Below are 27117 nucleotides of genomic sequence, written 5' to 3' on the forward strand. Positions count from 1 at the left end.
ATGTGTTGCCTGTTGGTGAATAGTATTGGTCAGTAAAAGCCTTTGATCTATGGTCTGGCTTTTTGTCCTTGATGTACTGACATAACAGGACACAACATCCATAAAATATCTTAGTTTTGGGGCATCACAGTCAGAAGTTTGGCATAGACTGTTGGCCCCAGTGCTGTGCATCGAAGGCTACCTGGAGGTCACTTTGCCACTTCTTCAGGGCTTCTTGGTGGCAGATTGAAGTGCTGGTTGAGAATGTATATTTTGCTTGCTGTTTGGAATTCTCTTTGGATCTTCTCTTGGTGATGAGTAAATGGCCACTTGTTGCTTGCTTCCCATAAGCATTCTGCAGTCAGTTAAAAAATGGCCAGTTTTGGAATGCTATAACTAGAGTTAAAGGGACAGTATCACCACAAACTCCTGTCTAACGAGCTGCAGCTGCTTCTTCAGTCTTCTCCTTTTGCTGTTTTTTTTTTTTAAATGAAAATAAACATTGTCCCAAAATATAGAGCTGTAGGACTTCTGGTGCGATTGCCATGGCGTTTGACACTCCCCCCCCCAGTCGTGCAATTTATCAGGGATAATATGGGGGTAATTATCCCTGGTGACCCCCCCCCCAGGGAAGGGGGGGGATTTATCACCTGCGGGTCGTCCAATATCTGCCACTCACTACTTTTATTAAGAGTCCTTCTGGTTTAAAATGATGGTCCATCTAGTCTAGTATTATGTTTCCACTGTGGGTAAGCCAGATGCTTCTGGTGACTTTACAATTGGGAAATGAAGGAATCAGTTCTCTCCCTCCCCCTCCCTCCCCCCACAAGATCTAGGCTTTCAAAGGATATGGTTTCTAAGTATGAATATTCCAATTTCATTAACATGACTACTAACTCTGTGAAGTTGTTGAACATCATTTTCGCAATAATCTCTGTGTTAGAGACAGTGGCGTAGCGTGGGTTGTCAGCACCCGGGGCAAGGCAAGTAATTTGCGCCCCCTAACCCGTGGATTTGCCCTAACCCCCAGATGTTGCGCCCGGTGCGGCTGGCCCCCCCTGCACCCCCCATGCTACGCCACTGGTTAGAGATACAGGATGCAAACTGTAGTGCTGATGGATACACTACTAACCACATAATCTGCTCTGGATGGCTGTGTTAGGTTTCTGTTAATGCCACTGTGCAGTTCTTGGAGTGACAAGACTTTATTGACATTCCAGACTGTTGGAAGTCTCACGGGAGACAGATGTTGATGTTACTGGTTTCCTGTTTCTTTGTGTTCAGTTCGTTTTCTGTCTCTCACAGAAAGCAGATGCATTTCTTTTCTGTCTTACGTAGTTAGAAATGAAGTAGCAATGTAGCACATATTTCTGGCTCGTTCTGCTGCTGTCTGATACTCTGCATGTATGGAGAGTGTGCCTGAAGTCTCATTCAAAGGCTTAGGTCATTAATCACCATTGGAGGAGAGCCTGGATGGGTTCAGAAAATACAGTCGAAGGAGTAGCCATTACAGCTCGGTCGTATGAAAGCTCCAACAGGCTGGAGGGCCTTCCAGATTGGGGGGGGGGGAGAGAGAGAGAACAAATGCTTGGGGAGAATCTGCCTTTAACTACAGTTTTAGGTTTTACATAATCATTTAAATTATATCACTAGTAGCTAATTGATTTGAATATGTTGTCTGATGATCTGTGGCCAAATAGCATGGTGTGTGATTCCAGATACGTTGATATTTCTGTTTGTTCTGAAAGGCATAAAACACAAGTAAAAACCATTCAAGGTCAGCACAGATATCTTGAGGTTCCTATCCTTCCTTCAGTCTGTCAGATGGAGTGAATAAAGTATTATTATTAAGTAGAAACATGAAGAGTTGTAGCCAGCACTGCACAAACGGAGCTCCACTCATGCAAAAGGTCTTCCCTTGACTTACTTATTCCCACCAAATCAGTTCCAGATGGTCCTGCAACACACTGGAGCAGCTTTTGAGGGTGCACAAGAAGCTGCAGGGGGAAGAAGAGTACATGGAATTCCATTTTGCATGTACAGGTCTGTTGCATGAGTGGAACAGCAATGTTGGATGCAAACTAAAGTCTTCCTAATGTTTCTTTGGGGTGTTGCTATTTCCTTCTAATTGGCACCCTGTCATGTAACTACATGACTGGCTGTTGAAAGGTGGTTGTTGCTGCTATAATGATAGCCACATCCCAAGTTTTCAAAGGGCCCTGAGCTAAAAAGTGTTGCCTAAACCATTTGTGCTTCAATAACCTTTTGTGCCTTTGTCTCAGATGGTGTTCTTGGAGCATAATTACAGTTGCAGGAAAACATTTTATATGACTTGCCATGAGGGGTGTGCAATTCTAATGTGCATGTTTTAAAAAACATTTATAGAGAACTACAGTAGAAATCATAACAAGAGTCTATATCATGACAGAGGTTAAATTGGAATATGGAAGGAAATCCACTTAATAGTCTGTTTTCCATTAGTTCCCTACTCACCACCCAGTCCCCATACATTAAAATAGCAAACCTTGACACAGCCATCAGTATATAAATTCTGACTCTTCCCATAACCTCATAAATAAATGTTCAGATATTCAAACTGGCTCTTTGAACCAATCTCTAATTAAAAACAACAACATTTTGAAAAACCCTCTCTCTCCCTTAGAACATCAGAACATAAGCAATGGAAGCAAATCTGCAAAATTCCAAAGAGAAAAATGAAACAGGAATGGGATCACCTCAATCAGCCATAGGAATTTAAACCAGAAGTTCAAACTCTGCCCCATTTCCAATGGATCCTCCACAGGGTCCAAGTTGGCATCATTTACTCAAAAGCAGCGACAGGTGTGCTGGGACTCTGAGAGAAAGAAAGCAACTCCCTTCCCAGAGGGCAATTTGACTTATGACATCTGCGCCGTACAAATACAATCAGGTTCTCATTTCATTATGAGAAAATAATTCATTTTTATTTCTGCTTCCAAGTATCTTTATTATTTTAGCCATCTAAACCATACTTTGATAATAAATACTCACAATATAAAAAGGAAGAAAAGGAGGACAAAGAAACAAATAATAACAAACTACATAAAAAAGAAAAATATTACATAGATAATTATCTTAACCACTCATATCTGTTTAACAATATAGCTAAATTATATCTAATCTTATTCCCCAAATATGTGTCATTCCAATCCATAATAAATAAGGAGCATGTCTCCATCCAGCTACTAATAGGCACAGCCTCCTCTCTTTTACAAACTGTGAGTTCTAATAACGTTACGATTTTTCATATTTCATCAAGCCATTATTATATAAAAGATGCTGTAGTTTTCATCTAAGAGTTTGCAGTTGCTGATTTTGCTGCTATTGGCAGAGTTATGACCATTTCCAGAGCAGAATCAGGTACCAGCAGACTTTTCTTTTTTAAAAAAGAAATATATCAGAACAGACACATATGCACTGCCTGTTGACCATCAGCACCACAGCAAATGCTGCTGAATGTGTGTTGAGTTGCAGTTTTTTCTGTAGCAAGTAGGAGTGTTGGGATTTTCACTCCTCTTCTTCAGTTTTCCACCTTTCTCTGTACAACAAACATGCTTTGCTTTTTGGTATTTCCCCAACTTGTGTTCCCCTGTTCTAAAGCTTTTGTGTTCTTTTGGAAGCCATGTTTTCCCCACCCACATGCTTCTTTATTCTCAGTTGCCCCAGTTGCTCCCTCAGTTGAGAGCCAGTGTGGTGTAGTGGTTAAGAGCCGTAGACTCGTAATCTGGGGAACCGGGTTCACGTCTCCGCTCCTCCACATGCAGCTGCTGGGTGACCTTGGGCCAGTCACACTTCTTTGAAGTCTCTCAGCCTCACTCACCTCACAGAGTGTTTGTTGTGGGGGAGGAAGGGAAAGGAGAATGTTAGCCGCTTTGAGACTCCTTTGGGTAGTGATAAAGTGGGGTATCAAATCCAAACTCCTCCTCCTCCTCCTTCTCTTCTTCTTCTTCTTCTACTTCTTCTTCTTCCTCATGTGGACTACATATCCTGCTGGTACTCACAAAATGGTGACTTAATATAAGTTAGAAGATATGGGGCAATAGAGGAGCATGGCTTCTAATTCTTGCATTAAATGAAGCCATTGCATGTAGTTTCTGGGTGTGCATGTAATTGAAAGGCATCATTAAGAGTTGGATCCTGGCATCCTTTACATGCTAAACAAGAAAGGCCAAGGGCAAGTTTGGGTTGTGCATATCCTGATTTATTAAGGGTAAGTAAGTGTTTCAAAACACCTCACTTGGGTAGTTTTGAGTTATACATTATACAATATACATGAGGTTACCAGTAGTTGCTGTATTGATTACAGTCCTGTGGAGAACCAGTGACCTCCATAACTCTCTGGAAAATTCTAGAAGCAGATTCACCCCATGGAGTGACTGCCTCTCTGTGTGGTTGCTGTTGTCATGTGATCAGATTTCTCAGAAGGTCTGTTGTGCATGTCAACCACATTTGCAAAGTGTTCTTTTTCATCAATCCAACATTAACTCCATATGCCTGGGACACGGGTGGCACTGTGGTCTAAACCACTGAGCCTCTTGGGCTTGGTGATTAGAAGGTCAGCAGTTTGAATCCGTGCAATGGGGTGAGCTTCCATTGCTCTGTCCCAGCCCCTGCCAACCTAGCAGTTTGCAAGCATACCAGCGCAAGCAGATAAATAGGTACCACTGAGATGAGAAGGTAAACAGTGATTCCTTGTGCTCTGGCACTTGTCCTCCCTGCACCAGTAGCAGTTTAGTTTACGTGCAAATTGATCATTGTACTCTTAACTGCTGCACTAAATGATCTGTTACATGTTGATGAATCTTTTGTTGAACTGAGACTGCAGTCCCATGCCCACTTGCCTTGAAAGGTGTCACACGGAAGTCAGTGGAAATACCTTCTGAGAAGTTTGCGTAAGATGATATTGGGAGTTGGGCAAGATCGAACCAATGATATCAATTAGAAACAATGTTTCTTTTCCTTCCAGGAACTTGTTGTACTCGGTGAAGAGTGGCAAGCTATTTAAGCCACACTCTCTGCCAATTCATTCTCCAGTATATGATATAGGTTAAAGCGCATATTCTTTAATCCAGCTTTGTGGAGCCCAGTCTTGTATTCCACCCTGAAAGATGGATTTGCTTCCATGCACTTCAAGGATGTGGCTCTTCATAATGGGGGCAGGCTTGGTCCAAGCCCTTGTTACTTCAGGAATATTTATGAAAAGAAGAACTGTACACCCAGAAGCTACTATGGATGTTGTAAGCCATCCATCTGTTATTCTTTTATTTGCTTAACTCAAGGCATTTATGGTTATTAGTGCTGCTTAATTGTGCTATATTCCACATACCTAAAGTTTGTTTTTCATGGAATGCTGGGATAGCAGGCACAAGAAAATGATGATGATGATGATTTTGAAGTATGTACCCTGCCCTCTCAATGCATCATTGCTCACGGCAGCTTGCAGCATTTTTTTTGTTTTTGTTTTTTAAGCATTCCTAAAGTAGCTCCCAACATCTGCTTCATGTAACCCCAGTGCTCTGTGAACTTCATTTAGGTATCAGCAGTAGCAAGTTTAGCATCTTGCCCTATGCATTATTATTGCTGAACAGCATGAAGAAAAATCTTTAAGTGGTCCACAAAGATCTTCAGCAATTTTCAAGTCGTCCAAAAGGTTTGAGTGGAGTTTGGGATACATTACTATTAAAGATGTAGGTAGTCTTCTGTGTCCAGGAGTTTTACAGTCCCAACTGTCAGAGAACTGGACTTTCTTACAAGCAGCGAAAGAGAAGGCACAGAGGAAGGGGGGGGGGGGAGAAGCAGTTAGCCACAGGAATTTGACCTTTGTAGATACAGAGACAAAGAGACACAGAGAGCAGGAATTCATCTGCAAGGCTCTGATAGTGACACAGACACAGAAATAGAGAGAATGCACTCACCCTGATTGCATAGACTCATAAGATTAGCCGAGAAGCGTGAAAATTACAGGAAGTGGAGGTGGGGGTTTTCCTGTTGGGGGAAAAGGGGGCAGAGCTCAGTCCCGACAACAGTGGCATCGGAGGAAGACTGAAATTAGTGGAGTTCCAACCAGGGCTTTTTGTTGAACCAATAAATCTTAATTAATCAACTGCCGCAGTCATCTCATGTGTGTGGGAGAGACCCAAGCCTTACACCAACCAAACCTTTCTTTTCTCCCCTGCCACCAAGGGTGAAATTATTTCTTTCAGAGGATATCCCAGTGAGACATATGAAGTGGTGACAGATGATGGGTATATCCTGAGTATTAACAGAATTCCTCATGGGAAACGAAATAACCAGAAATCGGGTGAGTGTGTTTTTTGAGGTATATATTATGTATACATGCAAATACTGTGAGGACTTTTAATTTTCTTGTTAGAAAAACAATAATTTCTTGCTTTGGAAACTTTTTACTTATTGCAAGAAAACCTTATACCAGATGAATCTAATTTCTTTTTCTGATGGAGTTTTTGATGGAGGTACAAGTCTGGTGGAACAAAGGAATGCTATGGACATTGTGTAAGGTTTTTGACAAAGTCCCCCTTGATATTCTTGCAGAGAAGCTGGTAAAATGAGTACAGTTGTACCTTGGTTTTTGAACAGTCTAACTTTCGAAAGTTTTGGCTTCCAAACACAGTAAACCCAGAAGTGACTGTTTTGGTTTACGAACTATTTTTGGAAGCCAAATATCTGACAGGGCTTCCACAGCTTCTGATTGGCTGCAGGAGCTTGAAATAGCAAAAAAAGCTAATGCTATTCTAAGCTGCATCAACAGAAGTACAGTGACCAGGTCAAAGGAAGTAATAGTGCAGCTCTATTATGCCTTGGTCAGAGTACACCTGAAATACTGTGTCCAGTTCTGGGCACCACAATTTAAGAAAGATATTGACAAATGCTTTGCAGTGTAGGACCTGAACCAATGGCTTCAAGTTACAAGAAAGGTGATTCCATCTAAAAATCAGGAAGAGCTTTCTGATGGTAGGAGCTGTTTGACAGTGGAATGGACTCCTTTGGAAGGTGGTGGACCTTCCTTGGAGGTTTTAAAGTAAGGATTGGATGGCCATCTATCGTGGATGCCTTACTTGAGATTCTTGCATTGCAGAGGGTTGGACTAGATGAGGGTTAGCCTCTATTATTCTGTGTGTGCAGAGGAAGATGGCAAAGATGATAAAGGGTCTGGAAAACAACCCTTATGAGGAACAGTTGAGGGAATTGGGTCGGCTTAGCTTAGTAATGAGGAAACTGAGAGGAGATATGATAGTCATCTTCATATATCTAAAGGGCTGTTCCATGGATGATGGAGCAAGCCAAGGGATTCAAATTATAAGAAATCAGATTTTGACTAAACATCAGGAAGAACTTTCTGACCATAAGAGCTGTTGAACAGGGGAACAGAGTTCCATGAGATGTGGTGGACTATCCTTCCTTGGAGATTGTTAAGCAGAGGTCGGATGGGCATCTGTCATGGATGCATGCGTTGCAGGGGGTTGGACTAGTTGATTCTTGGGGTTCCTTCAACTCTAGAAATCTATGATTCTATATGTACTTCAGCCATCTAGAGTGAGTCACTGCCAGATTTATTGAAATTTTTTTTAAGGCCAGAGCTAACAGGGTAAATGTAGACACTGCCAGCTCAATTTACCAATGTAATTATGTGTGTTGTTTGCAGCTTTTACTTGGGCGAGGAGTTCAGTCCAATGAAAATGTGGTAGGAGAGCTTAAAGGCGTTGCCTTTGTTAAGCTTGATTAAAGGATAATCTGAAAACTGAGCAGCAAAGGTGATGCAATGAAGGAAGGGCAGATGGACTGAGCCTCCTGCTTCCAGTGCCAAGCTCCATTATAAGTCAAAAAAAAAATAATTGTCCAGTAGCACCTTATAGACCAAGTAAGTTTGTTCTGGTATAAGCTTTTGTGTGTATGCACACTTCTTCAGATACATGCACATGAAAGCTTATACCAGAACAAACATAGTTGGTCTATAAGGTGCTACTGGACAATTTTTTATTTATTTTATTTATATTTCAATTGTGTCAGTCCAACACGGCTGCCTACTTTAATCTCCATTATCAGTTTCAAAGATCAAGCAGTAAATTGTTTCAGCTTAATCAACACTCTAATCACTACTTTAACAAGCACTGCTACCTGCGATTGGTCTGCATAGTTGAGCTATTCATACGATACCAGATAGATGAAAGCAGTCATTCACAATATTAAAGCTAGTGTTCTGATTCCTCATACAGTACTTTTAAATCAAATGTGACAAATACTGAACTGATGATTTATGTTGATTCTTAAAAATACCTCTACCTTGCTTTCCATATTGCATTTGTTTTGGTTTGGGGTTGGATATTGAGTGGGGTGGGGATTGGTTTTGTTTGGGTATAATTGTTTTTGGTTATTTTGTTTTTCTATTTTGTAAATGGAGGCAAGTATGAGGCTTGGGATTGCTACCGTGGAGGGGCGAGGGAGGTATGGCGGTGGGGGCAGATGTTATAGGTGAAGGGGATCGAGATACGGATACGCTCGTACCCCTTCCAATCTGCGCCCCATCCCGAGGGACGAGGGTAGGGTGAGCAAGGATTACTCACCTCCTTCACTGGTGTTGTGCAATGCCAGGTCTATAGGCAACAAAACCGCCACCCTGCGAGATTTCTTTACCTCGCAGGGGGTCGATCTGGCTTGTGTGACGGAGACCTGGGTGCGCGAAGGGGAAACTGTTACCTTACGAGAGATGGCGCCCCCGGGTTTCTCCATCCTCCACCAGTCACGGACTGTGGGCCGGGGGGGAGGGGTGGCATTATTAATCCGGGAAGATTGTTCTTTCAGGGCTCTACCATCGCCATTGATCCCCGGCATTGAATGTGTTGGCCTAGTGTGGGGCTCTGAGGTGAGCTTGGCTGTCTGGCTGGTGTACCGGCCACCTAGCGCACCAGCAGCCACCCTGTCAGGCCTGCTGGAGGCGGTGCCGGCTGGGCCTTGGAGTTCCCTAACCTATTGGTATTGGGGGACTTCAACATCCATGCTGATGCCACTCGCTCCTCACAGGCTCTGGACCTGGTGTCTTCCATGGCAACACTAGGGCTCTCCCAGTTTGTTTCGGGCCCCACACATCAAGCAGGCCACACGCTGGATTTGATCTTTGGCGCCGGTATAGATGTGATCATGTCTCCTTTGATGAAGGTGCCATGGTCTGATCACTACGCTCTGAAAGCCAGGATTGACTTTCCACCCCCAACCCTGCTTAGGTGGCGAGCCAATTTGGGCTCGCCCGCAGAGGCTGATGGACCCTGATAGATTCCGTCAAGCCTTGCGGGACCGTGCTCCCCCTGGCGACTCATTGACTGAGCTTGTTGAGGGCTGGAATACCCAGCTCCTGGCAGCCATCGATGAGATCGCACCTAAGCGCCCTCTGCGACCCCGCAGAAACCAGGCTCCCTGGTTTACCGAGGAGCTTCGGAAAATGAAGCGGGATCTCAGACGGCTAGAGCGAGTATGGCGGGGTGCCCGTGACGGAGCCTCAAGAACATCTTAAAGGGTTTTTATGAAAACCTATGAGATGCATCCGCTAGCTCTCGCTTGGCGCAATTATTTAGTATAATTAGGTCTTTAACGTCCCTTGAAGGACAGCCAAATTTAAATAACAATCTGACACACAGCTGTGAGGCATTTGCGAGCTTTTTTGCGGAGAAGGTCCTGTTGCTCCGCCATGACCTTCCTGCCAATTTGGATACAATAAATGAACTGGAGGCCCCTTGACTGTCCTCGGGTCCAGTATTGGACCAATTTGACCAGATATCTCCAGCCGATGTGGACAGACTCCTCCAAGCTGGAAAGCCCACCACCTGTCCTCTTGACCCGTGCCCGTCATGGCTGATTAGAGCGTGTCCAGACAAGGTGCAGGCCCCCCTGGGGGATATCATCAATTTGTCCCTTGGCACCGGGATATTCCCAGGGGAACTGAAGGAGGCAGTGGTGCGTCCGCTCTTAAAGAAAACATCATTAGATCCCTTAGATCTATTCAATTACCGCCCGGTTTCGAATCTTCCATTCCTGGGTAAGGTGATTGAGAGAGCGGTTGCTGAACAGCTTGGTAGGTTTCTGGATGAAACATTGGCTCTCGATCCATTCCAGTCCGGCTTCCGCGCTGGTCATGGAACCGAGATGGCTCTGGTCGCCCTAACAGATGATCTCCGCAGGCAGCTGGATCGAGGCGGGTCGGGGCTGCTGATTCTTCTAGACCTGTCAGCAGCCTTCGACATGGTCGATCACGAACTCCTAGACCACTGCCTTGCCGACGTGGGGATCCAGGGCACAGTCCTCCAATGGCTGCGCTCATTTCTCTCTGGTTGGGGACAGAGGGTGGCGCTTGGGGGGGGAATTGTCATCGTGCCACTCCTTGGTGTTTGGAGTGCCTCAGGGTGCGATTCTCTCCCCAATGCTTTTTAACATCTTTATGTGCCCCCTCGCCCAGCTTGTCCGGAGTTTTGGGCTGGGTTGCCATCAGTATGCCAATGACACCCAACTCTATCTGTTGATGGATGGCCATCCTGACTCAGCCCCAGACACACTGATCAGATGTTTGGAAGCTGTGGCTGGATGGTTACGTGGGAACCGGTTGAAGTTAAATCCTTCGAAGACAGAGGTCCTCTGGCTGGGACGGGACGATATGGGATTGAGGGGGCAACTCCCATCTCTTGCAGGGGTGCAATTAGTGCCAGCACCGTCCGTTAAGAGTTTGGGTGTAATCTTCGATACCTCCCTCTCTATGGAGGCGCAGATTACAGCTATAACAAAGGCGGCATTTTTTCATCTCCGCCAAGCCAAGCAGTTGGCCCTGACCTAGCCACTGTGATCCATGCGACGGTCACCTCCAGACTGGATTATTGTAACTCGCTCTACGTGGGGCTGCCCTTGAGACTGACCCAGAAACTCCAGCGGGTGCAGAATGCCACGGCGAGACTCCTTATGGGGTCTTCGCTGCGAGACCACATTCATCCGGTACTATACCAGCTGCACTGGCTCCCGGTGAAGTACAGGATCAGGTTTAAGGTGCTGGTTTTAACCTTTAAAGCCCTATACGGCCTAGAACCCTCGTACCTACGGGACCGCCTCTCCTGGTATGCCCCACAGAGAAACCTACGGTCTGCAAATAAAAACATCCTGAAGGTCCCAGGCCTCAGAGAGGTTAGGCTGGCCTCAACTAGAGCCAGGGCCTTCTCGGCTGCGGCTCCAATCTGGTGGAACGCTCTGTCACAAGAGACTAGGGCCCTGCGGGACCTGACATCTTTCCGCAGGGCCTGCAAGACAGAGTTGTTCCACCAGGCCTTTGGTCAGGGCGCAGCCTGACTCCCTCCTCTGGCAACCTGCATAGAATTTTGCTTAATGGTTGCCATCAATTTGATTTTAATTAATTTTCATAATGAAATACTTTTAGAATGTTGGATTATTTGATTGTTTGATTATTTGACTGTTGTTAGCCGCCCTGAGCCTGGCTTCGGCTGGGGAGGGCGGGATATAAATAAAATTTATTGTTGTTGTTGTTGTTGTTGTTGTTGTTGTTGTTGTTGTTGTTGTTATTGTAGGTGATACACACTAGTGGTCAGTGAGGCAGAACAAGTGGGGCATCATTGTTCTCCTGGCTTCTTAACACCACCATCACTGGTGATTATTGGGAAGGAGAGCAGAGGTGCTATGCGAGGAGAGCTTGGCCACGTGAGGCTGTTCTGGGTCAAGCTGCCTGTGCCTTGCCCTTCCCTTCTGCATCTTATTGGATGGAGACACTGAAATGACTTATTGTAGCTATGCTTATAACTATTCACTTTTAGGTCCCAGGCCCGCAGTGTTCTTGCAGCATGGCTTGCTTGGTTCTAGCAGTAACTGGGTGCTTAATATGGACTACAACAGCCTGGGTTTTATATTGGCTGATGCTGGTTATGATGTTTGGCTCGGAGATACCAGAGGTAACACCTGGTCCAACAAACACATCAACTATACTGAGAAGCATCAAAAATTCTGGCTATTCAGGTAGAGTGAGCTTTTTAAACCTAATTTCTTGTTTCTGGTTCCTAGTTCACCCTTTGGGGAAAATTTTAATTAGTCATGCTCTTCCTACTGGAGCCATGTTTTTCCACCTCCTCTTATAATATATGATATGGAGGTATAGAAAAACATTTCCAAGTAAGTAAAATTGGTAGTTGTCCCTTTAAACAAACAAACAAGTTGTTTGTTCCTGGGGAAAATATGGCCTTGGTGAAATGTGGCCTTGGTGAACTCCGTAGAATAGATGATAGCAGATCAGCTTAACTTCAGGTGCAATTAGATTTGATCTGGAAAGGCTCAATATTTGTCCTTCTGAATCTCTGCTGGAATTTGAAGCTTCTCAGACAGACATGGGTTGGAGGGAAAGCAGAGTCCTCTCCTGCCCACAGCATAAATACTGTTCTTCCTGAAACTGATATTTTAATTTTTTTTTGTTGTTCTTGTATTGCACTGGACAGAGAACAGGGCATTTTAGGCTTTCACAATGTAGATCCCACTGCATATACATGTCTGTTAAACATGTTCCTTTTTCTTTGCAGTTTTGATGAAATGGCTAAATACGACCTTCCAGCTTCAATAAACTTTGTCTTGAACAAAACTGGTCAGGAAAAAATATTTTATGTTGGTCATTCCCAGGGCAGCACAACGGGTAGGTTAGCAAGATTCTTAAACACATGCGGGCAATTCTATTCACTACATAATTATATGTGAGTTGCTGTTGTATATTAAATTCAAGAGACATCTTGCTCATGGTACAGTGATGTTCCATGGAACCTATGGACACCTATGGAGAAGCATCTTGAATAACAATCCCTGCATTTCAGTTTCCTGCATTTTCCTCCCTTGTGATATTTCCCATATAGATGATGATTCAAATTGGTTAAGGGGCTTATAAAAAGTGCACACTCTTAAGGCACATATGCACACTCTTAAGGCTCTCCTCCTCTTGAGCCCAGCCCAGTTCCTTTTCTTCCTCTGCACTCCTTCCCACCACAAAGCCCTGGAGATGGAGGTTAATGAGGAGAGGGTAGAAGTGAAGGAGGGAAGACCCCCCCCCCCGCACTCCAGAGAGTCAGTGTTACAATTTACAGCCAGCTCTTGCTGAACTTAAGCTTGCAATCACCCCTGGAGGGGACCGGGCAAACCTGGAGACTAGGTCAGCCCTAGAGCCCTGGCAACCCTAATACCTATAGAGTTCTGGTTTGTTGCTTCTCTTTTAAACTTCTGGCCTTTCTATTCTGTCAGTTTTTCACTGTGATTTCATGCGCCTATTCCACTTCATTAACACTTTGCAAAACGATATGTGAGCTGAAACACAGCCATCCTTCCAAATACACCCTTCTCTAGATTTTGAAAAGAAGTTCTGCATCCAAGAAATGTGCACAAAAATCATATACTAGGGTAAAAATGCATGAGTGAAATATATACAAAAAAGCGTTATATTTGGAAAAAGTGCTTTGCAAAACTGTGAGTACTGGATAAGAAGATTGCAGACAAATCATGCAAGCTTCAAGAAAATTGCTCTAAAATGATTTTCATAAGCACTTAAAAAATGGGTGGGGAATCATCACCATCATTTTATTTGTACGTCTCCTTTCCACAGTTAAAACAATGCTCATGGCAGCTTACAATATGAAAAGATTTACATAATTACAAATATAGCAAAGTAGTCATAAAAATAAATAAAACACATTAAAAACTACATAACCAAACCAAACAATTTCTACATAAAATTACAGATACAAAAAGTTAATACCAGAAACATGGAGAACTAAACTTCAGATTTGCTTATCCTCAGTTTTAGCTACTATTATTGCTGTTGTTGTTTTATTTCACTAATCTTGTAAGTCACTTTGATTTTTTTTAAAAAAGCAGGGCATACAATTCCGTGTACTTGATTGCTTTTGCATTATGTGAAAACCGGGTTTAAGATTTTGTTACTGGGTTTTTTCAACACTACATTGCTAACTCTATTCATTTCTCTCCCCCCCCCCCCAGCGTTCGTTGCATTTTCAACCATGCCACACCTAGCCAAGAAGATCAAAATATTCTTTGCATTGGCCCCAGTAGCCACTGTAAAGTATTTGACCAACACGGCTTTGACCAAACTTGCAATGGTTCCTGAACCTAAGCTCAAAGTATGTATTTCGGACAAAATATTTGTTCAAACAACAGAATGCAAATATTGCTGGATGTAGCTAAGTACCACCCTTTTCCGTCTATGGGATGCCCACACGTATAAGACGCCCCCTATTTTGGGGGCCTCAAAATTTAGAAAATAGGGGGTTTGGGGGGAGGATTATTTGGGGGGAATGCTGAAAATCGCTCACCCACCGGAACGCAGCACACAACCGCTCATGTTGCAGCTGCCCAATTGCCGCCACTAGCCCTTCCGATTCCACTGTCGCAGCCAATAGACAGCTGCCCTTGTCACAGCAAGCAGGAGTGTGATTGGCAGCCTCTGGCGGCGATCGGGCAGCTGATAGGTGGTTTCCACTCGTGTTGCTGAAATCGCCGCTTACAGTCTCGGGCTCGTGCCAAAAAACCATTCACCTGTCCCACCTCATCAGTACCCGTGTATAAGATGACCCTAAATTTTGAACCTCATTTTTGGGTCAAAAAAGGTCATCTTATATATGGAAAAATACAGTACTTGGAGATGCCCTTTCCATTTGACCTGAGGCCATTTATAATGCTCTTGGACAACTAAAGAGTTCAAGGTGGCCAATGCTGCAACTTGATAGCACAGTGTCGCTTTGGCTGTTCTGTGCCAGGACTTTTGGGGGGTAAAAAGAATGAGGGGCTGGCTTTTATCCCTTGCTGTATGTGTCATGGATTCCAGTTTCTGCTGTGGACAGAAAAAGAAAGGTGTTGGTGCTCTATACTCATGGATACTGTTTGCATCCAGTGCCCATATTAAAGAATTTGGCGCAATTCTCTACGGTTCCTAATAAAATTGCCATGAGAATCTTTTTGGTATGGTGGCAGATCACACCTGTGGGTAACTCAGTTGCCGTTTAAGCAATAATTCTGAACAGTCACATGGGAATGTATTTATAACAGTATTGCTTTATTTACAGTACAGTAAGCCTGTGCTCCAGGGATCTTGCTTAACGTCAAAACCAAGTAGAATCAAAACTTTTTGGGTTCAGTGGCAGGTGGGATTGCCAAAGCCCTTTCCCCTGCAACCCTTCCCCGTTTCCACCTTTATTTCTGTATTTCTTTAAAGTTGCGGACTTAATTCCTTATTAACAATGAATAGCTATAGGGGAAGAGAGCCATGCTGATCATATTTACAGGCACATGCGTCCATTTTTAGGGCTCATAGACACTCGCTGATCATGTTGGAGGCTGTTTACTTGGGTCTCCTGTGTTGTCTATGTCTTCTGTCCTGCTGCTTTTAGCTCTATATATCCACAAAACAACACTGGAGCATGGTCAGTCCCCCCCCCCATGTTCTAGTCACCCTTGGCTGCTATTCTACACTTCTGTCCTTTTCAGATTGGAGGAATAGCTACTTCTCATCTTCTCAGCCTGGGGATGAAGTCAGGAGACATGACACTAAATTAAATCACTAGGCATACAATAGAGCAGTAAGGCACTTTTGCTGAAATGACTGGAGAATTAAATGATTTCAAGCACATCTATTTAGCTACTAGACATTTGGCAAAATGTTTGCATAACTCATGTCTTTTGCATATTTGGGCTCCTACTGAACAAGTGTTCCTGCTGTGGGAACCATTACCATCTAGCTTGTTCCTGAACCACTTTAGAAGGACTCCAGCTGCACGTTGTGTACATGGCAAGATGCACCTGAACTGCATCATGTCTCTTAGATGGCTCTAATTACAATGTCTGTGTCTTAAATATTGCAGAGGATCATAACCTCCAACATTTCTCCTATAAAAAATAGGGACATTTTATTTTATTTATTTTATTTTATTTATACCCCACCCATCTGACTTGGTTGCCTCAGCCACTCAGGGTGGCTTCCAACATATATGAAAACATAACAAAACATTAAACATTTAAAAACTTCCCTATACAGGGCTGCCTTCAGATTTCTTCTGAAGGTTGTATAGTGACTTATCTCCTTGTCTTGGGGGCTGCAAAACTCCATACCCTTCATCATTTCTCCGGTGAAAATGGGGAACTTCCTGGGATCAAATCAGAAACCAGGATGGCTTCTGTAAATCTGGGATAGCCTCTGGAAAATAGGGACACTTGGAAGGTCCAGAGGGTCATTCTGTCTGACTGTGGTTGTGGGATTTGAATGGGTATTCTATCCTATATGTCTGAGCGGAAGATTCTCATAACAGTTTTTTTTGTAATATTTTGTTGCTACTCGTTAGAAGTATCCATAGGAAAAAAAGAGAACTGACTAACAAAATGGTGTATGTACTAATGTTTTTGTTTTGGCAGAAAATGTTTGGAACTAAGCAGTTTTTAGCTCAAGACAGAACAATGAAATGGTGTGCTACTTCCTTGTGTAACCGTTTCCCAATGGATTATCTTTGTGGCACTGTTTTATTCCTGTTTAATGGCTTTAATGTGCTAAACTTCAATATGGTAAGATTTCTGATTACTTAGTAGGAGTGTGCTCTAAAAAAAAGGTAGGTGTATGGAGGCTTCTCTGAAGTGATTGCTACTTGTGTCATCCATAACTTAATTACACTTAGACAAAACACGGAAGATAACTGCACATTTTGCCTCATCATTTTGCGTCTATGATGGATAGAGATTTATTATTTTAAGGAGAGCTCAGAGTCTGGGACCCTAGTAAAAGCCTGTGTGGGTGCCATGGTGTCTCCTGCACAAGGAGCAGTGACATAGCATGGTTTGCCACTGCCTGAGACAAGGCAAGTATTGTGCCCCCCTGGACGGTGTGCTGTGCTTGCCCCATGGAAAGTGTTAAGTGGAGTTACTATGTAAACTTGGATTCCTGTGTGATATCCCGATGTTGAGCTCTGGTGCACTGCTTTTGTTCAAACAAACCAAATGGAAGGGAAGTGGCTGTTGCAATTTGTGATAAATTCAGCTAATCACTTTGCGCTTTCTTACAGAGTCGAATCGATGTTTATTTATCACACTTCCCAGCTGGGACATCTATCCAGAACATGCTTCACTGGACTCAGGTGGCACCAAAATCCTCTTTTCTCTTTTAAAAAAAGGTTTTCGTATTGATTGAAGAATGGGCAATCAGAACAGGCTTTTACAAAGACTTTTAAGAATGAAATTAATAAATATGATTGAAAGAAAAATTCTTAATAACTCAGCCTCTCTTTTTACAGACTCCAGAAATATGTTTTGTTTTTATGAGAAAGGATTTAAAGCTGAGACAGATTTATTGTGTTTAAATGTTTCCAAACAGGAGTATTTCAAAAGCTAAAGATACAATAATATCCCCAATGGATTTGTTTTTATTGGCAAAATAGTCCCTCTGCATGAAGATGGACAAAATACTACATTTCTGTGATATTTTACTGAATTGTGTCTCAGTGAAGAACCCAGTGCTACTGGAAGCTTTACCTGCCTGATTGGACTACAACTCCCATCAGCCAGGCCACGCTGCCTTTTGCTGATGGGAGTTGTAGTCCAAAGCATCAGCATGGCTCCTGGCTAGCAAAGGCTGTGTCTTCATATCATTGGGCAGGCAAGGCAGTACTATGATTTGGGAGCACATGGTCTTGAATGCAGTAGAACAGAACAATCTGACAAAGAGGTACAAGTCACAGACTTGTAGTACTAAATAAAATGGGTTTGTTTTTTTTCCTATCTGCAGTAGAAGAGGCATTGTAGAAGCGCATTGGAACCTGACTTGTTCATGAGAGTCATTTCTGTTGGATATTAATGTTTGTTTGTAAATGGTTTAAAAGAATAAAAGGAGAATTCCCTACATGCCTTGATCCAGGTTTGGAGCAAATTCACTTTGGTGAGGGAGCTCCAGCAGAAATTTAAAATCACAAAACATTGAAATATAGGCTGTTAGAACTTTTAAATATCTCCCTTTAAGTTTCTTCCAAAACTCCCCTTCTTTCCCTTAGCATAGAAAAAGAGCATATGTTTGGTAAGTTATAAATGCTTTATTTACAGAGTCATGTGCTTTCCCATAAGAGTTGCAAGAAAAGACAGGCACTTTAACTTAGTGTCATCTGAATTATTTGTATAGAAACTCAAAGTTGGCTTGCTAAAGCCATACAGTAGAAGCTTGGAGCATCTAGCTAAGATGTCCTTTCTGATTGGATTCACAGGGTGGAAAAGAGAATGAATAATGGCTTTGATAGCCCTTCCTTCCAAAGTGAGGGGGAATGACCTAGTTAAGCCTGGCTGGACTGTCTTAAACCCTTCATGAATTAACTAGGGTTAAACATGCTGGTTATTTGAGGCTCATATATCCCACAATCGAGTTGTTTCTTCCCAGCCACTGCTTCCCTTGAACCTGCTCTCTATTTTGGATCAAGTCTAGGGAACCTTTTTTTGCTCCACAGGCCCAATTCTTATCAGGATCAGTTTCACATGCAAAGTTCAACAACAGGGTGGGGCCTCCAATCTGTCAATTACCTAATGGATGTCAAAGCGTCCTAATGGATGTCAAGGATGTCAAAGCTCCTTGCAAGATGCTCCTTCCAGATTCCAATGCAAACCTCTTCCTGATTCACTTTAGTAACACTTCATTTCTAGTAGGACACGTGTCAAACATTCTTGAGATATCAGATAAACTGAGGAGATGTAGAAGGTTGAGCAGTACTAAAAAACAGGTCTACTACTTTCAAATAGCTTTGTGTACCTTTTTTTGTATGTTTATATTAACTTTTGTTCTCACTAAAGATGAAGTTAGACATTATTGCATAGCCTTAATCATAGCATGGTTTTTGACACAGTCAACATCCCTGTTTATGCTGGTACCACAGTCTATTCATATAGCACACTTCTATATCACCTGGTTTGCCCATTTGGTTTTTCAAAGTATGGCACACCTCTTTTTCAGATTGTGAAGGCTGGGAAGTTAAAAGGCTTTGACTGGGGAAGCAAGGAAGCAAACATGGCTCACCACAACCAGGTAAGAATTTTTCACAAATTGAGTATTTCTCTCTGTAGGTGTTTATATGAGGGTAGATACTGGTAAGGCTTGGCCACAGGTACTCGTGGCAAAGGCTGCTGCTCATAAAACACATGGTGGATAATATGAAGTTCCAAGGTAAAATTAAAAAGTCAAGGGTAACAGACTTAAATGAAGTCTATCACCAGGTTCTACATACACAAAATTAAACGGTTGTTGTGCCCATAAATATATTAACTTATTTGTTTACGTAAATCCAAAGAATATTTCTTAAAGCCACAAAAGTGTCTGCCATGTCTTCTATTCTCCAAAGGGACACAAACCCTGTATGGGTGCCTGGGACCCCATGGGCTCTTGCCACCACTTGGCAGTGGGAGGGACGGACACCTGACTTTTGTCACAGTATGCTCACCAAATCAGATCTAAATAGCACCTTTGTTTATGTGCAGTCAAAAGCCAATATGTTCAGCTGATACAGCTTTGTACAAAATAAATAAATTAACGGCAACCATCTGTTAAAGCAAGGCATACAACATGGAACCATATCTCAAAAATAGGAACATATGCAAATAAACAAACAAAAACACAAACAAATGGAAAAACTTGCCAAAATAACATTTGACAGTGCAGTGGTCATGGGTGGTTTCAATGAACTCAGGTAAGAGGATCTGCTATTACTTTACGAACAATAGCCATTGCATGGATAATCAGGTTTCTGTTTCCCTCTTCACTGAGCAGCAGCTGCAAGTCATGGGACTATGTTTTCATTCTACAGTCCAGATACTGTTGGGTTCCCACGGGAAAGGGAGACGGGATGTGACGTACACTGGTTTCCTGTTTCCTTTGTTCTGTCGTTCTTTGTTGGAGGTGCTCTCTGCTTCGCACAGAGACAAGATGTATATTTGTATGCTCTCTGCATAGCTTAGGAATAAAGCTTTTAGCAATGTAGCACCATACCTGCCTCATCCTTTCGTTGCGGACACTGGATGTATACTCTGCTGTGATCGATCCAAGATGAGCCGTATCAGCTCCAGATGGGCCAGAGCTGAAAAATTCTAACATCTAGCTCCATTTCATAAAAATTCCATGCATTGTGTCAATACAGTGACAATAATAATAACAACTGGAATGGCAAGAAATGTGGCATAATTTCCAATAAAAGTACATCTTCAACTTGTTGTATAACAGTCACCCATTTTATGTTCTCCTTAAGTCCACCAGGTGCTACTGTTCTTAATCTATAGATTCCTCTCAATATATTTATATATATATATAAAATATTGTCCAGTAGCACCTTAGAGACAAACTAAGTTTATTCTTGGTATAAGCTTTCTTGTGCATGCACACTGTGTATCTGAAGAAGTGTGCATGCACACGAAAGCCTATACCAAGAACAAATATAGCTGGTCTCTAAGGTGCTACTGGACATTTTTTTTATTTTTTAATATATTTCGACTGTGTCAGACCAACACGGCTACCTACCTGAATATAGATCCCTCTTATTTCCTTCCTTTTAAATTGTGTCTATAATTGTTTCTCTGAACCATGTATGTTCTCAAAGCACCAATACTTTAGATTTAGCATCACGCTGCTCCTCTATACAATGTTTAAGCAATGACACATTGAGTTTTTTGGTCCTTATGCAACTTTTGCATTCCCCTGTCCAGATCTTAATGTTTCTTGTGGCCATGCCAATGTGTCAAGGCATTATCTTCATTAATCACTCCCTTGAGTATTGTGGTTATATGCTTCATTAAGGTGGTAAATTTGATTAAAATCAGGATTGCTCAAGGATTACCTTTTACCACCATTACAACTCCCACATGGGAATTATTTGGTCAAGCTTGAAAATATCTAGGGGGTTAAAGAGGTTTTGGATTTACTTTAGGATATGCCAAAATATCTCTTAAATTTGATGCACATTTACTATAGGGAATGGTCTCCAGATTCCCTTGAGAATATCTAATTTCTATATCCAAAAAATATATTTCAAATGTAATATGGGGATGTAAATTTGTTGACAAATCTGCCATATGCCAGGTGCCTATCTTCACTCCCCTGTCATATAATGAAGATCATTTTTCTATAAAGCAATACATCACACCCATGAGGATTGCTTCCATTCTTTCTTTCAAATTTATCCCTCTATACATTAGCCATCTAAGATATGTCTGGTTCTAACAGCCATACTTGAAATTTGCCAGAAAATTCTGTCTTGAAACTGCAATCATGTTTCTTCAGTGCTAACAAAACTGGAGCAGTAGGAAGAATCACTGTTGGGAATAATGATGACTGTTGGGAATAATGAGTCAAAGACACTGAGCTGGTTTGTAGGTAACTCTAAGCCAAATCAAAGCTTGCCATGAATGCTGGTGTGGAAGAGCTTCCTGAGAGGAGATCCTGGCCACTTCACACTTCCCTTGACTCTTCTGCTGTTGCGATTCTGCACACTAATCCGTAGTTTGGTTGAGCAAGTTGCTCAACCCAGGCATGTGGCTTGTCTTTCTCAAGACTCATGAGATTTACATGAGCTGTAAATATGAGAACAAACTTTGGGTCCATCTTGTGGTTTGTTTGGAGTGAGACAAAGCATGAGCCTGGGTTTTTCCTTAATGCTAAAGCAGCAGTAGTGAGACCAGAGAAGGGTCAAAGTGTCTGTGCACTCCTTTGAGGCAGAGTGCACATTCATGCTCAGTCATAGTTGGGCTTAATGCTACATGAAAATCATCTCATTCTTTCGGAACAATCAGTAAATCCAGACAATCAATGCTGGATTTACAGCCAGGCAGAGTGCCCTGCAGCCCAGGGTCTCGGCCACTTGCCATTAAAAACAAACAAACAAACAAGCTCAGTTGCTTAGTAACAGTAAGGACAAGAACAAAGTTTAGGTACTCAAAAAATCACAGAATCATCACATAACAGAGTTGGGAAGGACCACAGGGGTCATTGAGTCAAACCCCCTACAATGCAGGACTTTCCCCCCGCCCCCCAGCATGAGGCTGGAACAACACCCCTGAGATGTAAATTGACCAGGCAATCTGCGCAATTTGCTCTTCATGGATGGATTATGTGCACTTTCTTGCACAACTTCTGATGAATGCCCAGTTGTTGCGCACATAAATGGTTCAACCCTCAACTTAGATATGTGTGTGTTCTGCAAGTGTGTGTGTGTTTTGATCAGGAAGTCTTTGCAGACTGTTTTTAAACTTTTTTTTTATCTCCTTTCTTTTAGTCAACACCAGCTTTCTACAGTGTACAACGGATGACTCTTCCAACAGCTGTCTGGAGTGGTGGTAACGACTGGATTGCAGACTCAAAGGACATGGCCCTCTTGCTGCCTCAGATCCCAAACTTAGTTTACCACAAGGATATTCCTGAATGGGAACATCTGGATTTTATCATAGGCTATGATGCCCCACAGCGCATGTACATAGAGATAATGGATTTAATGCAGACTTATAAGTGAATGTGAAATATTCCTTCAGAACCCATTACTGTCAATCTGTGTTGATGAAAAGAACTACAAGATTTCTTAAGATTCCATTTCTCATACAGGTTCATCACAGTCTCAGTTATAAGAAAGATTTGCTTAGTAACCTTGCCTTTTCTAATTCTGTCAGTGACCATGGGTGTTTCTCCGTTGTTTTAGGATCGGCTATGATTCTTTGTTGCTCTTGCTTCATCATGCTGTGTAGCAGATTCTTGTTCTAGCACAGCATGCCTATTGAGGGTAGAAAAAGTACTTGTGGTGATGTCCAACTCCTTTCCGATGAGGAACTGGTCCAATTCCAGTTGTTTCCCAGTCTTGGGATCTATCTGCTCTGGGGTAGAGTGCTGCCTTTTCTTAGCTCCCTCAGCAGTTTCTGGTCTAATCTCTCTCTCTTTTGCTCTCTGCCACTGAGCTGTAAACATTAATTTGATAACTTTCTCTCTAGATTGGAATCCTCCCTTAGTTAGCAGTTGTATTCCTTAGTTTTTCTTATCTCTAATTATTCACTTTGGATAGAGAAAAGGGGAGAGAAGCACTAACAGAGGAGCCTCTGTTGGGATATGTCACTCCCATATTTCTTAAGAAAATTCACCCTGGAAAGCATTCCCTACCTTCCCCTTCTCTCCCCCACCTCTCTCTCTCCCCTACGACAGCAGTGTCTCACACCAAATGTAACTGACCTGTAGAAAAGACGGAAAACAGAAATGCTATATGTTCCTTTGTTATCCATGAAAACCATTCTGTATAAAAATAATAGTTGCTAGGATGTCTATGTGCAGTTTAGTAATCCCTCAGGGAATTAAATGTTTGCCCTCCTCAGAAATATTTAAATCCATACATCTTTAATGGGGGTATTGAGATGCAACTTAAGTTGCATTCTCATCACAGTAGTCCTGACAAAGGGGAAAGCCTTTAAGTCATTAAACTTGCATAATAATGTATATATGAAAGTAAATCTGATCTTCCCAAATTTTGTCATGGAGAGTGGGGTTGTTAAAACCTTGCTAACATCTGTGGTAACATGAAATCTGCTTTTAGGAAGCTTTTTAGAAACAAGATATTGGGTGGTAGTCAACTAGGTTTTCCTCAGAGTAGACTCATTGATATTAATGAACATGACCAAGTTGGATACTGCCCCACTCCCCATAACAGAGTTAGGAAGACCAGCTCTCATTCAGAGTGCTCCAAAGCAATAAACCTTCATCTTGAAAGCAACACGATGTGTCAAACTTAATTAAAAATTGGCATCTTGGGACTAAACACCATTTACTGGAAATGATTTTTCTTTAAAAAATTGCATTGATGTCAGTCCCTAGTTGTTGGAATGCAAGATTTGACCATGTATTAGAATGTTGTCCTTGGTGGACCAGGGCTGAAATTTCCACTCTCCATAAATGCAAAGAGAAGCATGGAAGCAACAAGGAAGACAAAGGGGGCACATAATTCTTCTGCAGTGCTGCTACATTCAGTCCAGTAAATATTGCCACTGCAAGGGCCTAAAGTGACATCCACTCCCACCCTCCTTCTCTTCTATAGCCCCTCCTTTAACCCCCCCTCAGCCATTTACCACAAGCACAATTGCTCACGAGAACCTTCCTCCAACCTATATTCCCCATCTTTCCTCCCAATGCCTCATCTTTAATCTCCTCAGTGCTAGAAACACCACCTTCCAGATCTACTTGACCTCTTCTCAATTCCTCCTCCTTTCCAGCTTTCTCTTCCCCTTGACTCCCGGCCAGTTCCACTGTTCTCTCCTCTGGTTCCTTCTCTTTCCCTTCCACCCATTACCAGCGGACTAAAACTGTTATATTAACCTGTTCTCGCTTGCCTCTCTCTTGCCCCCACCGTCACACTGTTTTCTCAGAGCAACTTCACCCCACCCTTACCATTAGAACCTTGGATAACAACCAATGAAAACTGAGTGATGACACCTTACAATTGATATACTGTATTGGCCTGAATATAAGCCTCACTTTTCTTCCAAATCCTGACCGTGAAAAGTTAAAGTACAGCTTAAATTCACAAGCTTACAAAAATTGGCTTTTACGATATGATTGCGGAAACAGACATACGGTAAAACGGAATGAGTGTGAGTACCTGTGGAATTTTAAGGGAGCAGCTTATACAGTGGTGCCCTGCAAGACGAATGCCTCGTAAGACGAAAAACCCGCTAGACGAAAGGGTTTTCCGTTTTTCAATGCGCTTCGCAAGACGAATTTCCCTATGGGCTTGCTTCGCAAGATGAAAACGTCTTGCGAGTCTTGCAATTTTTTTCGCTCCCCCCCTTTTTCTAAGCCGCTAAGCCACTAATAGCCTTTTAGCCGCTAAGCCGCTAAGCCGCTAAGCCTTTAATAGCCGCTAAGCCGCTAAACCGCTAATAGCGCTAATCTGCTAAGCCGCTAATAGGGTTGCTTCGCAAGACGAAAAAACTGCTAGACAAAGAGACTCACGAAATGGATTATTTTCGCCTTGCGAGGCACCACTGTATTTGAGTATTGTCTTTTTTCTCTCCCCCCCCTTTCCACTTTTAAAGGTGTGGCTTATACTTGGGTGTGGCTTATATTCGGGCCAACACAGTAAATACACCCACACACCCATAAACACCCACACCCACCAGGAACCATACTTGCAGTTATGAAATAATGAAGAAACCTGTGCACTATGCATAATAATAATATTAATAATAATAATTAATAAATTATAAATTTTATTTATGCCTCGCCCTCCCTGGCCAAAGCTAGGCTCAGGGCAGCTAACACCAATAAAATTACAACTAAAACATAATAGGGGAAAAAATAAAGCAATTTAAAAAGCAGCCTCATTTTAAAAGTAGCCCATAGGTCAAAACCATAAGGGGAGGGAAACTTAAGGGTCAGACTGAGTCCAAACCAAAGGCCAGGTGGAACAGCTCTGTCTTGCAGGCCCTTCGGAAATATGTCAAGTCCCGCAGGGCCCTAGTCTCTTGTGACAGAGCATTCCACCAAGTCAGGGCCTTGGCCCTAGTTGAGACCAATCTAACCACCTTGCGACCTGGGACCTCCAAAGTGTTATCATTTGTAGACCTTAAGGTCCTCCGCGGGGCATACCAGGAGAGGCGGTCCTGTAGGTATGTGGGTCCTAGGCCGCATAGGTTTCTAGGTTTGGGGGGTTTGGGAGGGTGCTGGGATGGATCCAGAATTGGCTCCCACAGTCACTTACGGACTCACTGTTGAAACCGTGTTTATGGAAGACAATCTTACTCTGCTACAAGTGGTCGCCAAAGAAGAAGGAAGAAGAAAGAAGGAAGAAGGAAGCAGGAAAAGAAGGAAGAAGGAAGAAGGAAGAAGAAGTTTTCCTGTAGATATGATACTCTGGAAGGATTTCTCCAAAAAAGAGATGGTCAGACAATCACTTTTAGTCACAAAAACCACATGGAGCAAGAAGCTGTACAAGACCAGAGAGAAATAATGCAATTACTTGGGTATCCAAAATGTCAGAATTTCTGTAGCTTTAATTCCAAAACCGATGACAGGAATGTCTATAAGAATAACCAGTTGTGTCAGAAATGCTTGACAATTCAGAACAAGTGGTTTAAATTTTGGATCCAAGAGTTTTTATTTTACATTAATTAATTAAATTTCTGTACTGCCCTTCATACGAGGATCACAGGGTAGCTCACAGCATAAAAACACAAAAATAGTAGCAAGTTATTTCCTAGTGCCCACTCCTCAGTATCCAGGCAGTCCCTGGAAGTTCCTAAACATTGATCCACTGTCTACAAAGGAAGACTTTTGGGAGTGTTTAGACATCCCTATGCCTTGTTATGCATCAATATTAGGTAAAGGTAAATGATCCTTGGATGGTCCAGTCAAGGGAGCTGGCATTTGTCCACAGATGACTTTCCAGGTCATCTGGCCAGCATGACTTAACTGTTTCTGGTGCAACGGAACACCCTGATAGAAGCCAGAGTGCACGGAAACTCCATTTACCTTCCCACCGCAGTGGAACCTATTTATCTACTTGCACTGGTATGCTTTCAAACTGCTAGGTTGCCAGAAGCTGGGACAGAACAAGGGGTGCTCACCCCGTCAAGCGGATTCGAACCGCTGACCTTCCGATCGGCAGGCCCAAGAGGCTCAGTGGTTTAGACCACAATGGCCCATTTCCTTGTGCAACCACTCTACACCTGCTAACCTCCCCATCCTTTTAAATAACTGCCTGTTCATTTTCTCCATCAGGTTTCCTTGACCTAGGTTTTGGTAAAGAACACGTTCTTTGGTACCTAGAAAATGCCAGTAATTCTGATGCTAAGCTCGCACTGTTAACTCTTTTGTGCATTCTTAAATCAGAGGTGGGGATGGAAAACCCTTCTGCATTTCTGAGTTGGGGGTGGTGTTAACTCAGTACTCTTGCTGTCAACCTCTGCCATAGAAAATTGGGGGGCTTAGGATGGAATGTATAGTTAATTAATGTAATGTATCTGTATTACATGAAATGGGTTGAGAAATGGCCTCGGCCCAGTATTCCTGAAGGAGCG

General features: G+C 42.7%; 1 protein-coding gene and 1 long non-coding RNA gene across 4 annotated transcripts in view; one reads left to right on the top strand and one right to left on the bottom strand.

Annotated features, from left to right (window-relative positions):
* LOC310762731 (putative lysosomal acid lipase/cholesteryl ester hydrolase) overlaps nt 1–22678 on the top strand; it is an 83796-nt gene extending 61118 nt beyond the window's left edge. Inside the window, exons 1-9 of one of the 3 annotated variants that reach the window (XM_083614195.1) lie at nt 5053–5255; nt 6202–6319; nt 11838–12036; nt 12591–12700; nt 14050–14189; nt 16474–16620; nt 17115–17186; nt 19040–19111; nt 22344–22678. In XM_083614195.1, coding sequence (XP_083470321.1) covers nt 5127–5255; nt 6202–6319; nt 11838–12036; nt 12591–12700; nt 14050–14189; nt 16474–16620; nt 17115–17186; nt 19040–19111; nt 22344–22577 — 1221 coding nt within the window. In that variant the 5' untranslated portion in view covers nt 5053–5126 and the 3' untranslated portion in view covers nt 22578–22678. Of the gene's footprint in view, nt 1–5052; nt 5256–6201; nt 6320–11837; nt 12037–12590; nt 12701–14049; nt 14190–16473; nt 16621–17114; nt 17187–19039; nt 19112–22343 lie in introns of those variants that run through there. The other 2 variants (XM_083614198.1, XM_083614196.1) reach the window with 2 other exon arrangements.
* The window catches only part of LOC310762789, a 73891-nt gene that overhangs the window by 13279 nt on the left and 33495 nt on the right, over nt 1–27117 (bottom strand). The window contains exon 2 of the long non-coding RNA XR_014548176.1: nt 15257–16204. This is a non-coding gene — a long non-coding RNA (uncharacterized lncRNA). The remainder of the gene's footprint in view (nt 1–15256; nt 16205–27117) is intronic.

This window comes from Podarcis filfolensis, assembly GCF_964270895.1.
Source record: "Podarcis filfolensis genome assembly, chromosome: 5".
In the NCBI taxonomy this organism is placed as follows: domain Eukaryota; kingdom Metazoa; phylum Chordata; class Lepidosauria; order Squamata; family Lacertidae; genus Podarcis; species Podarcis filfolensis.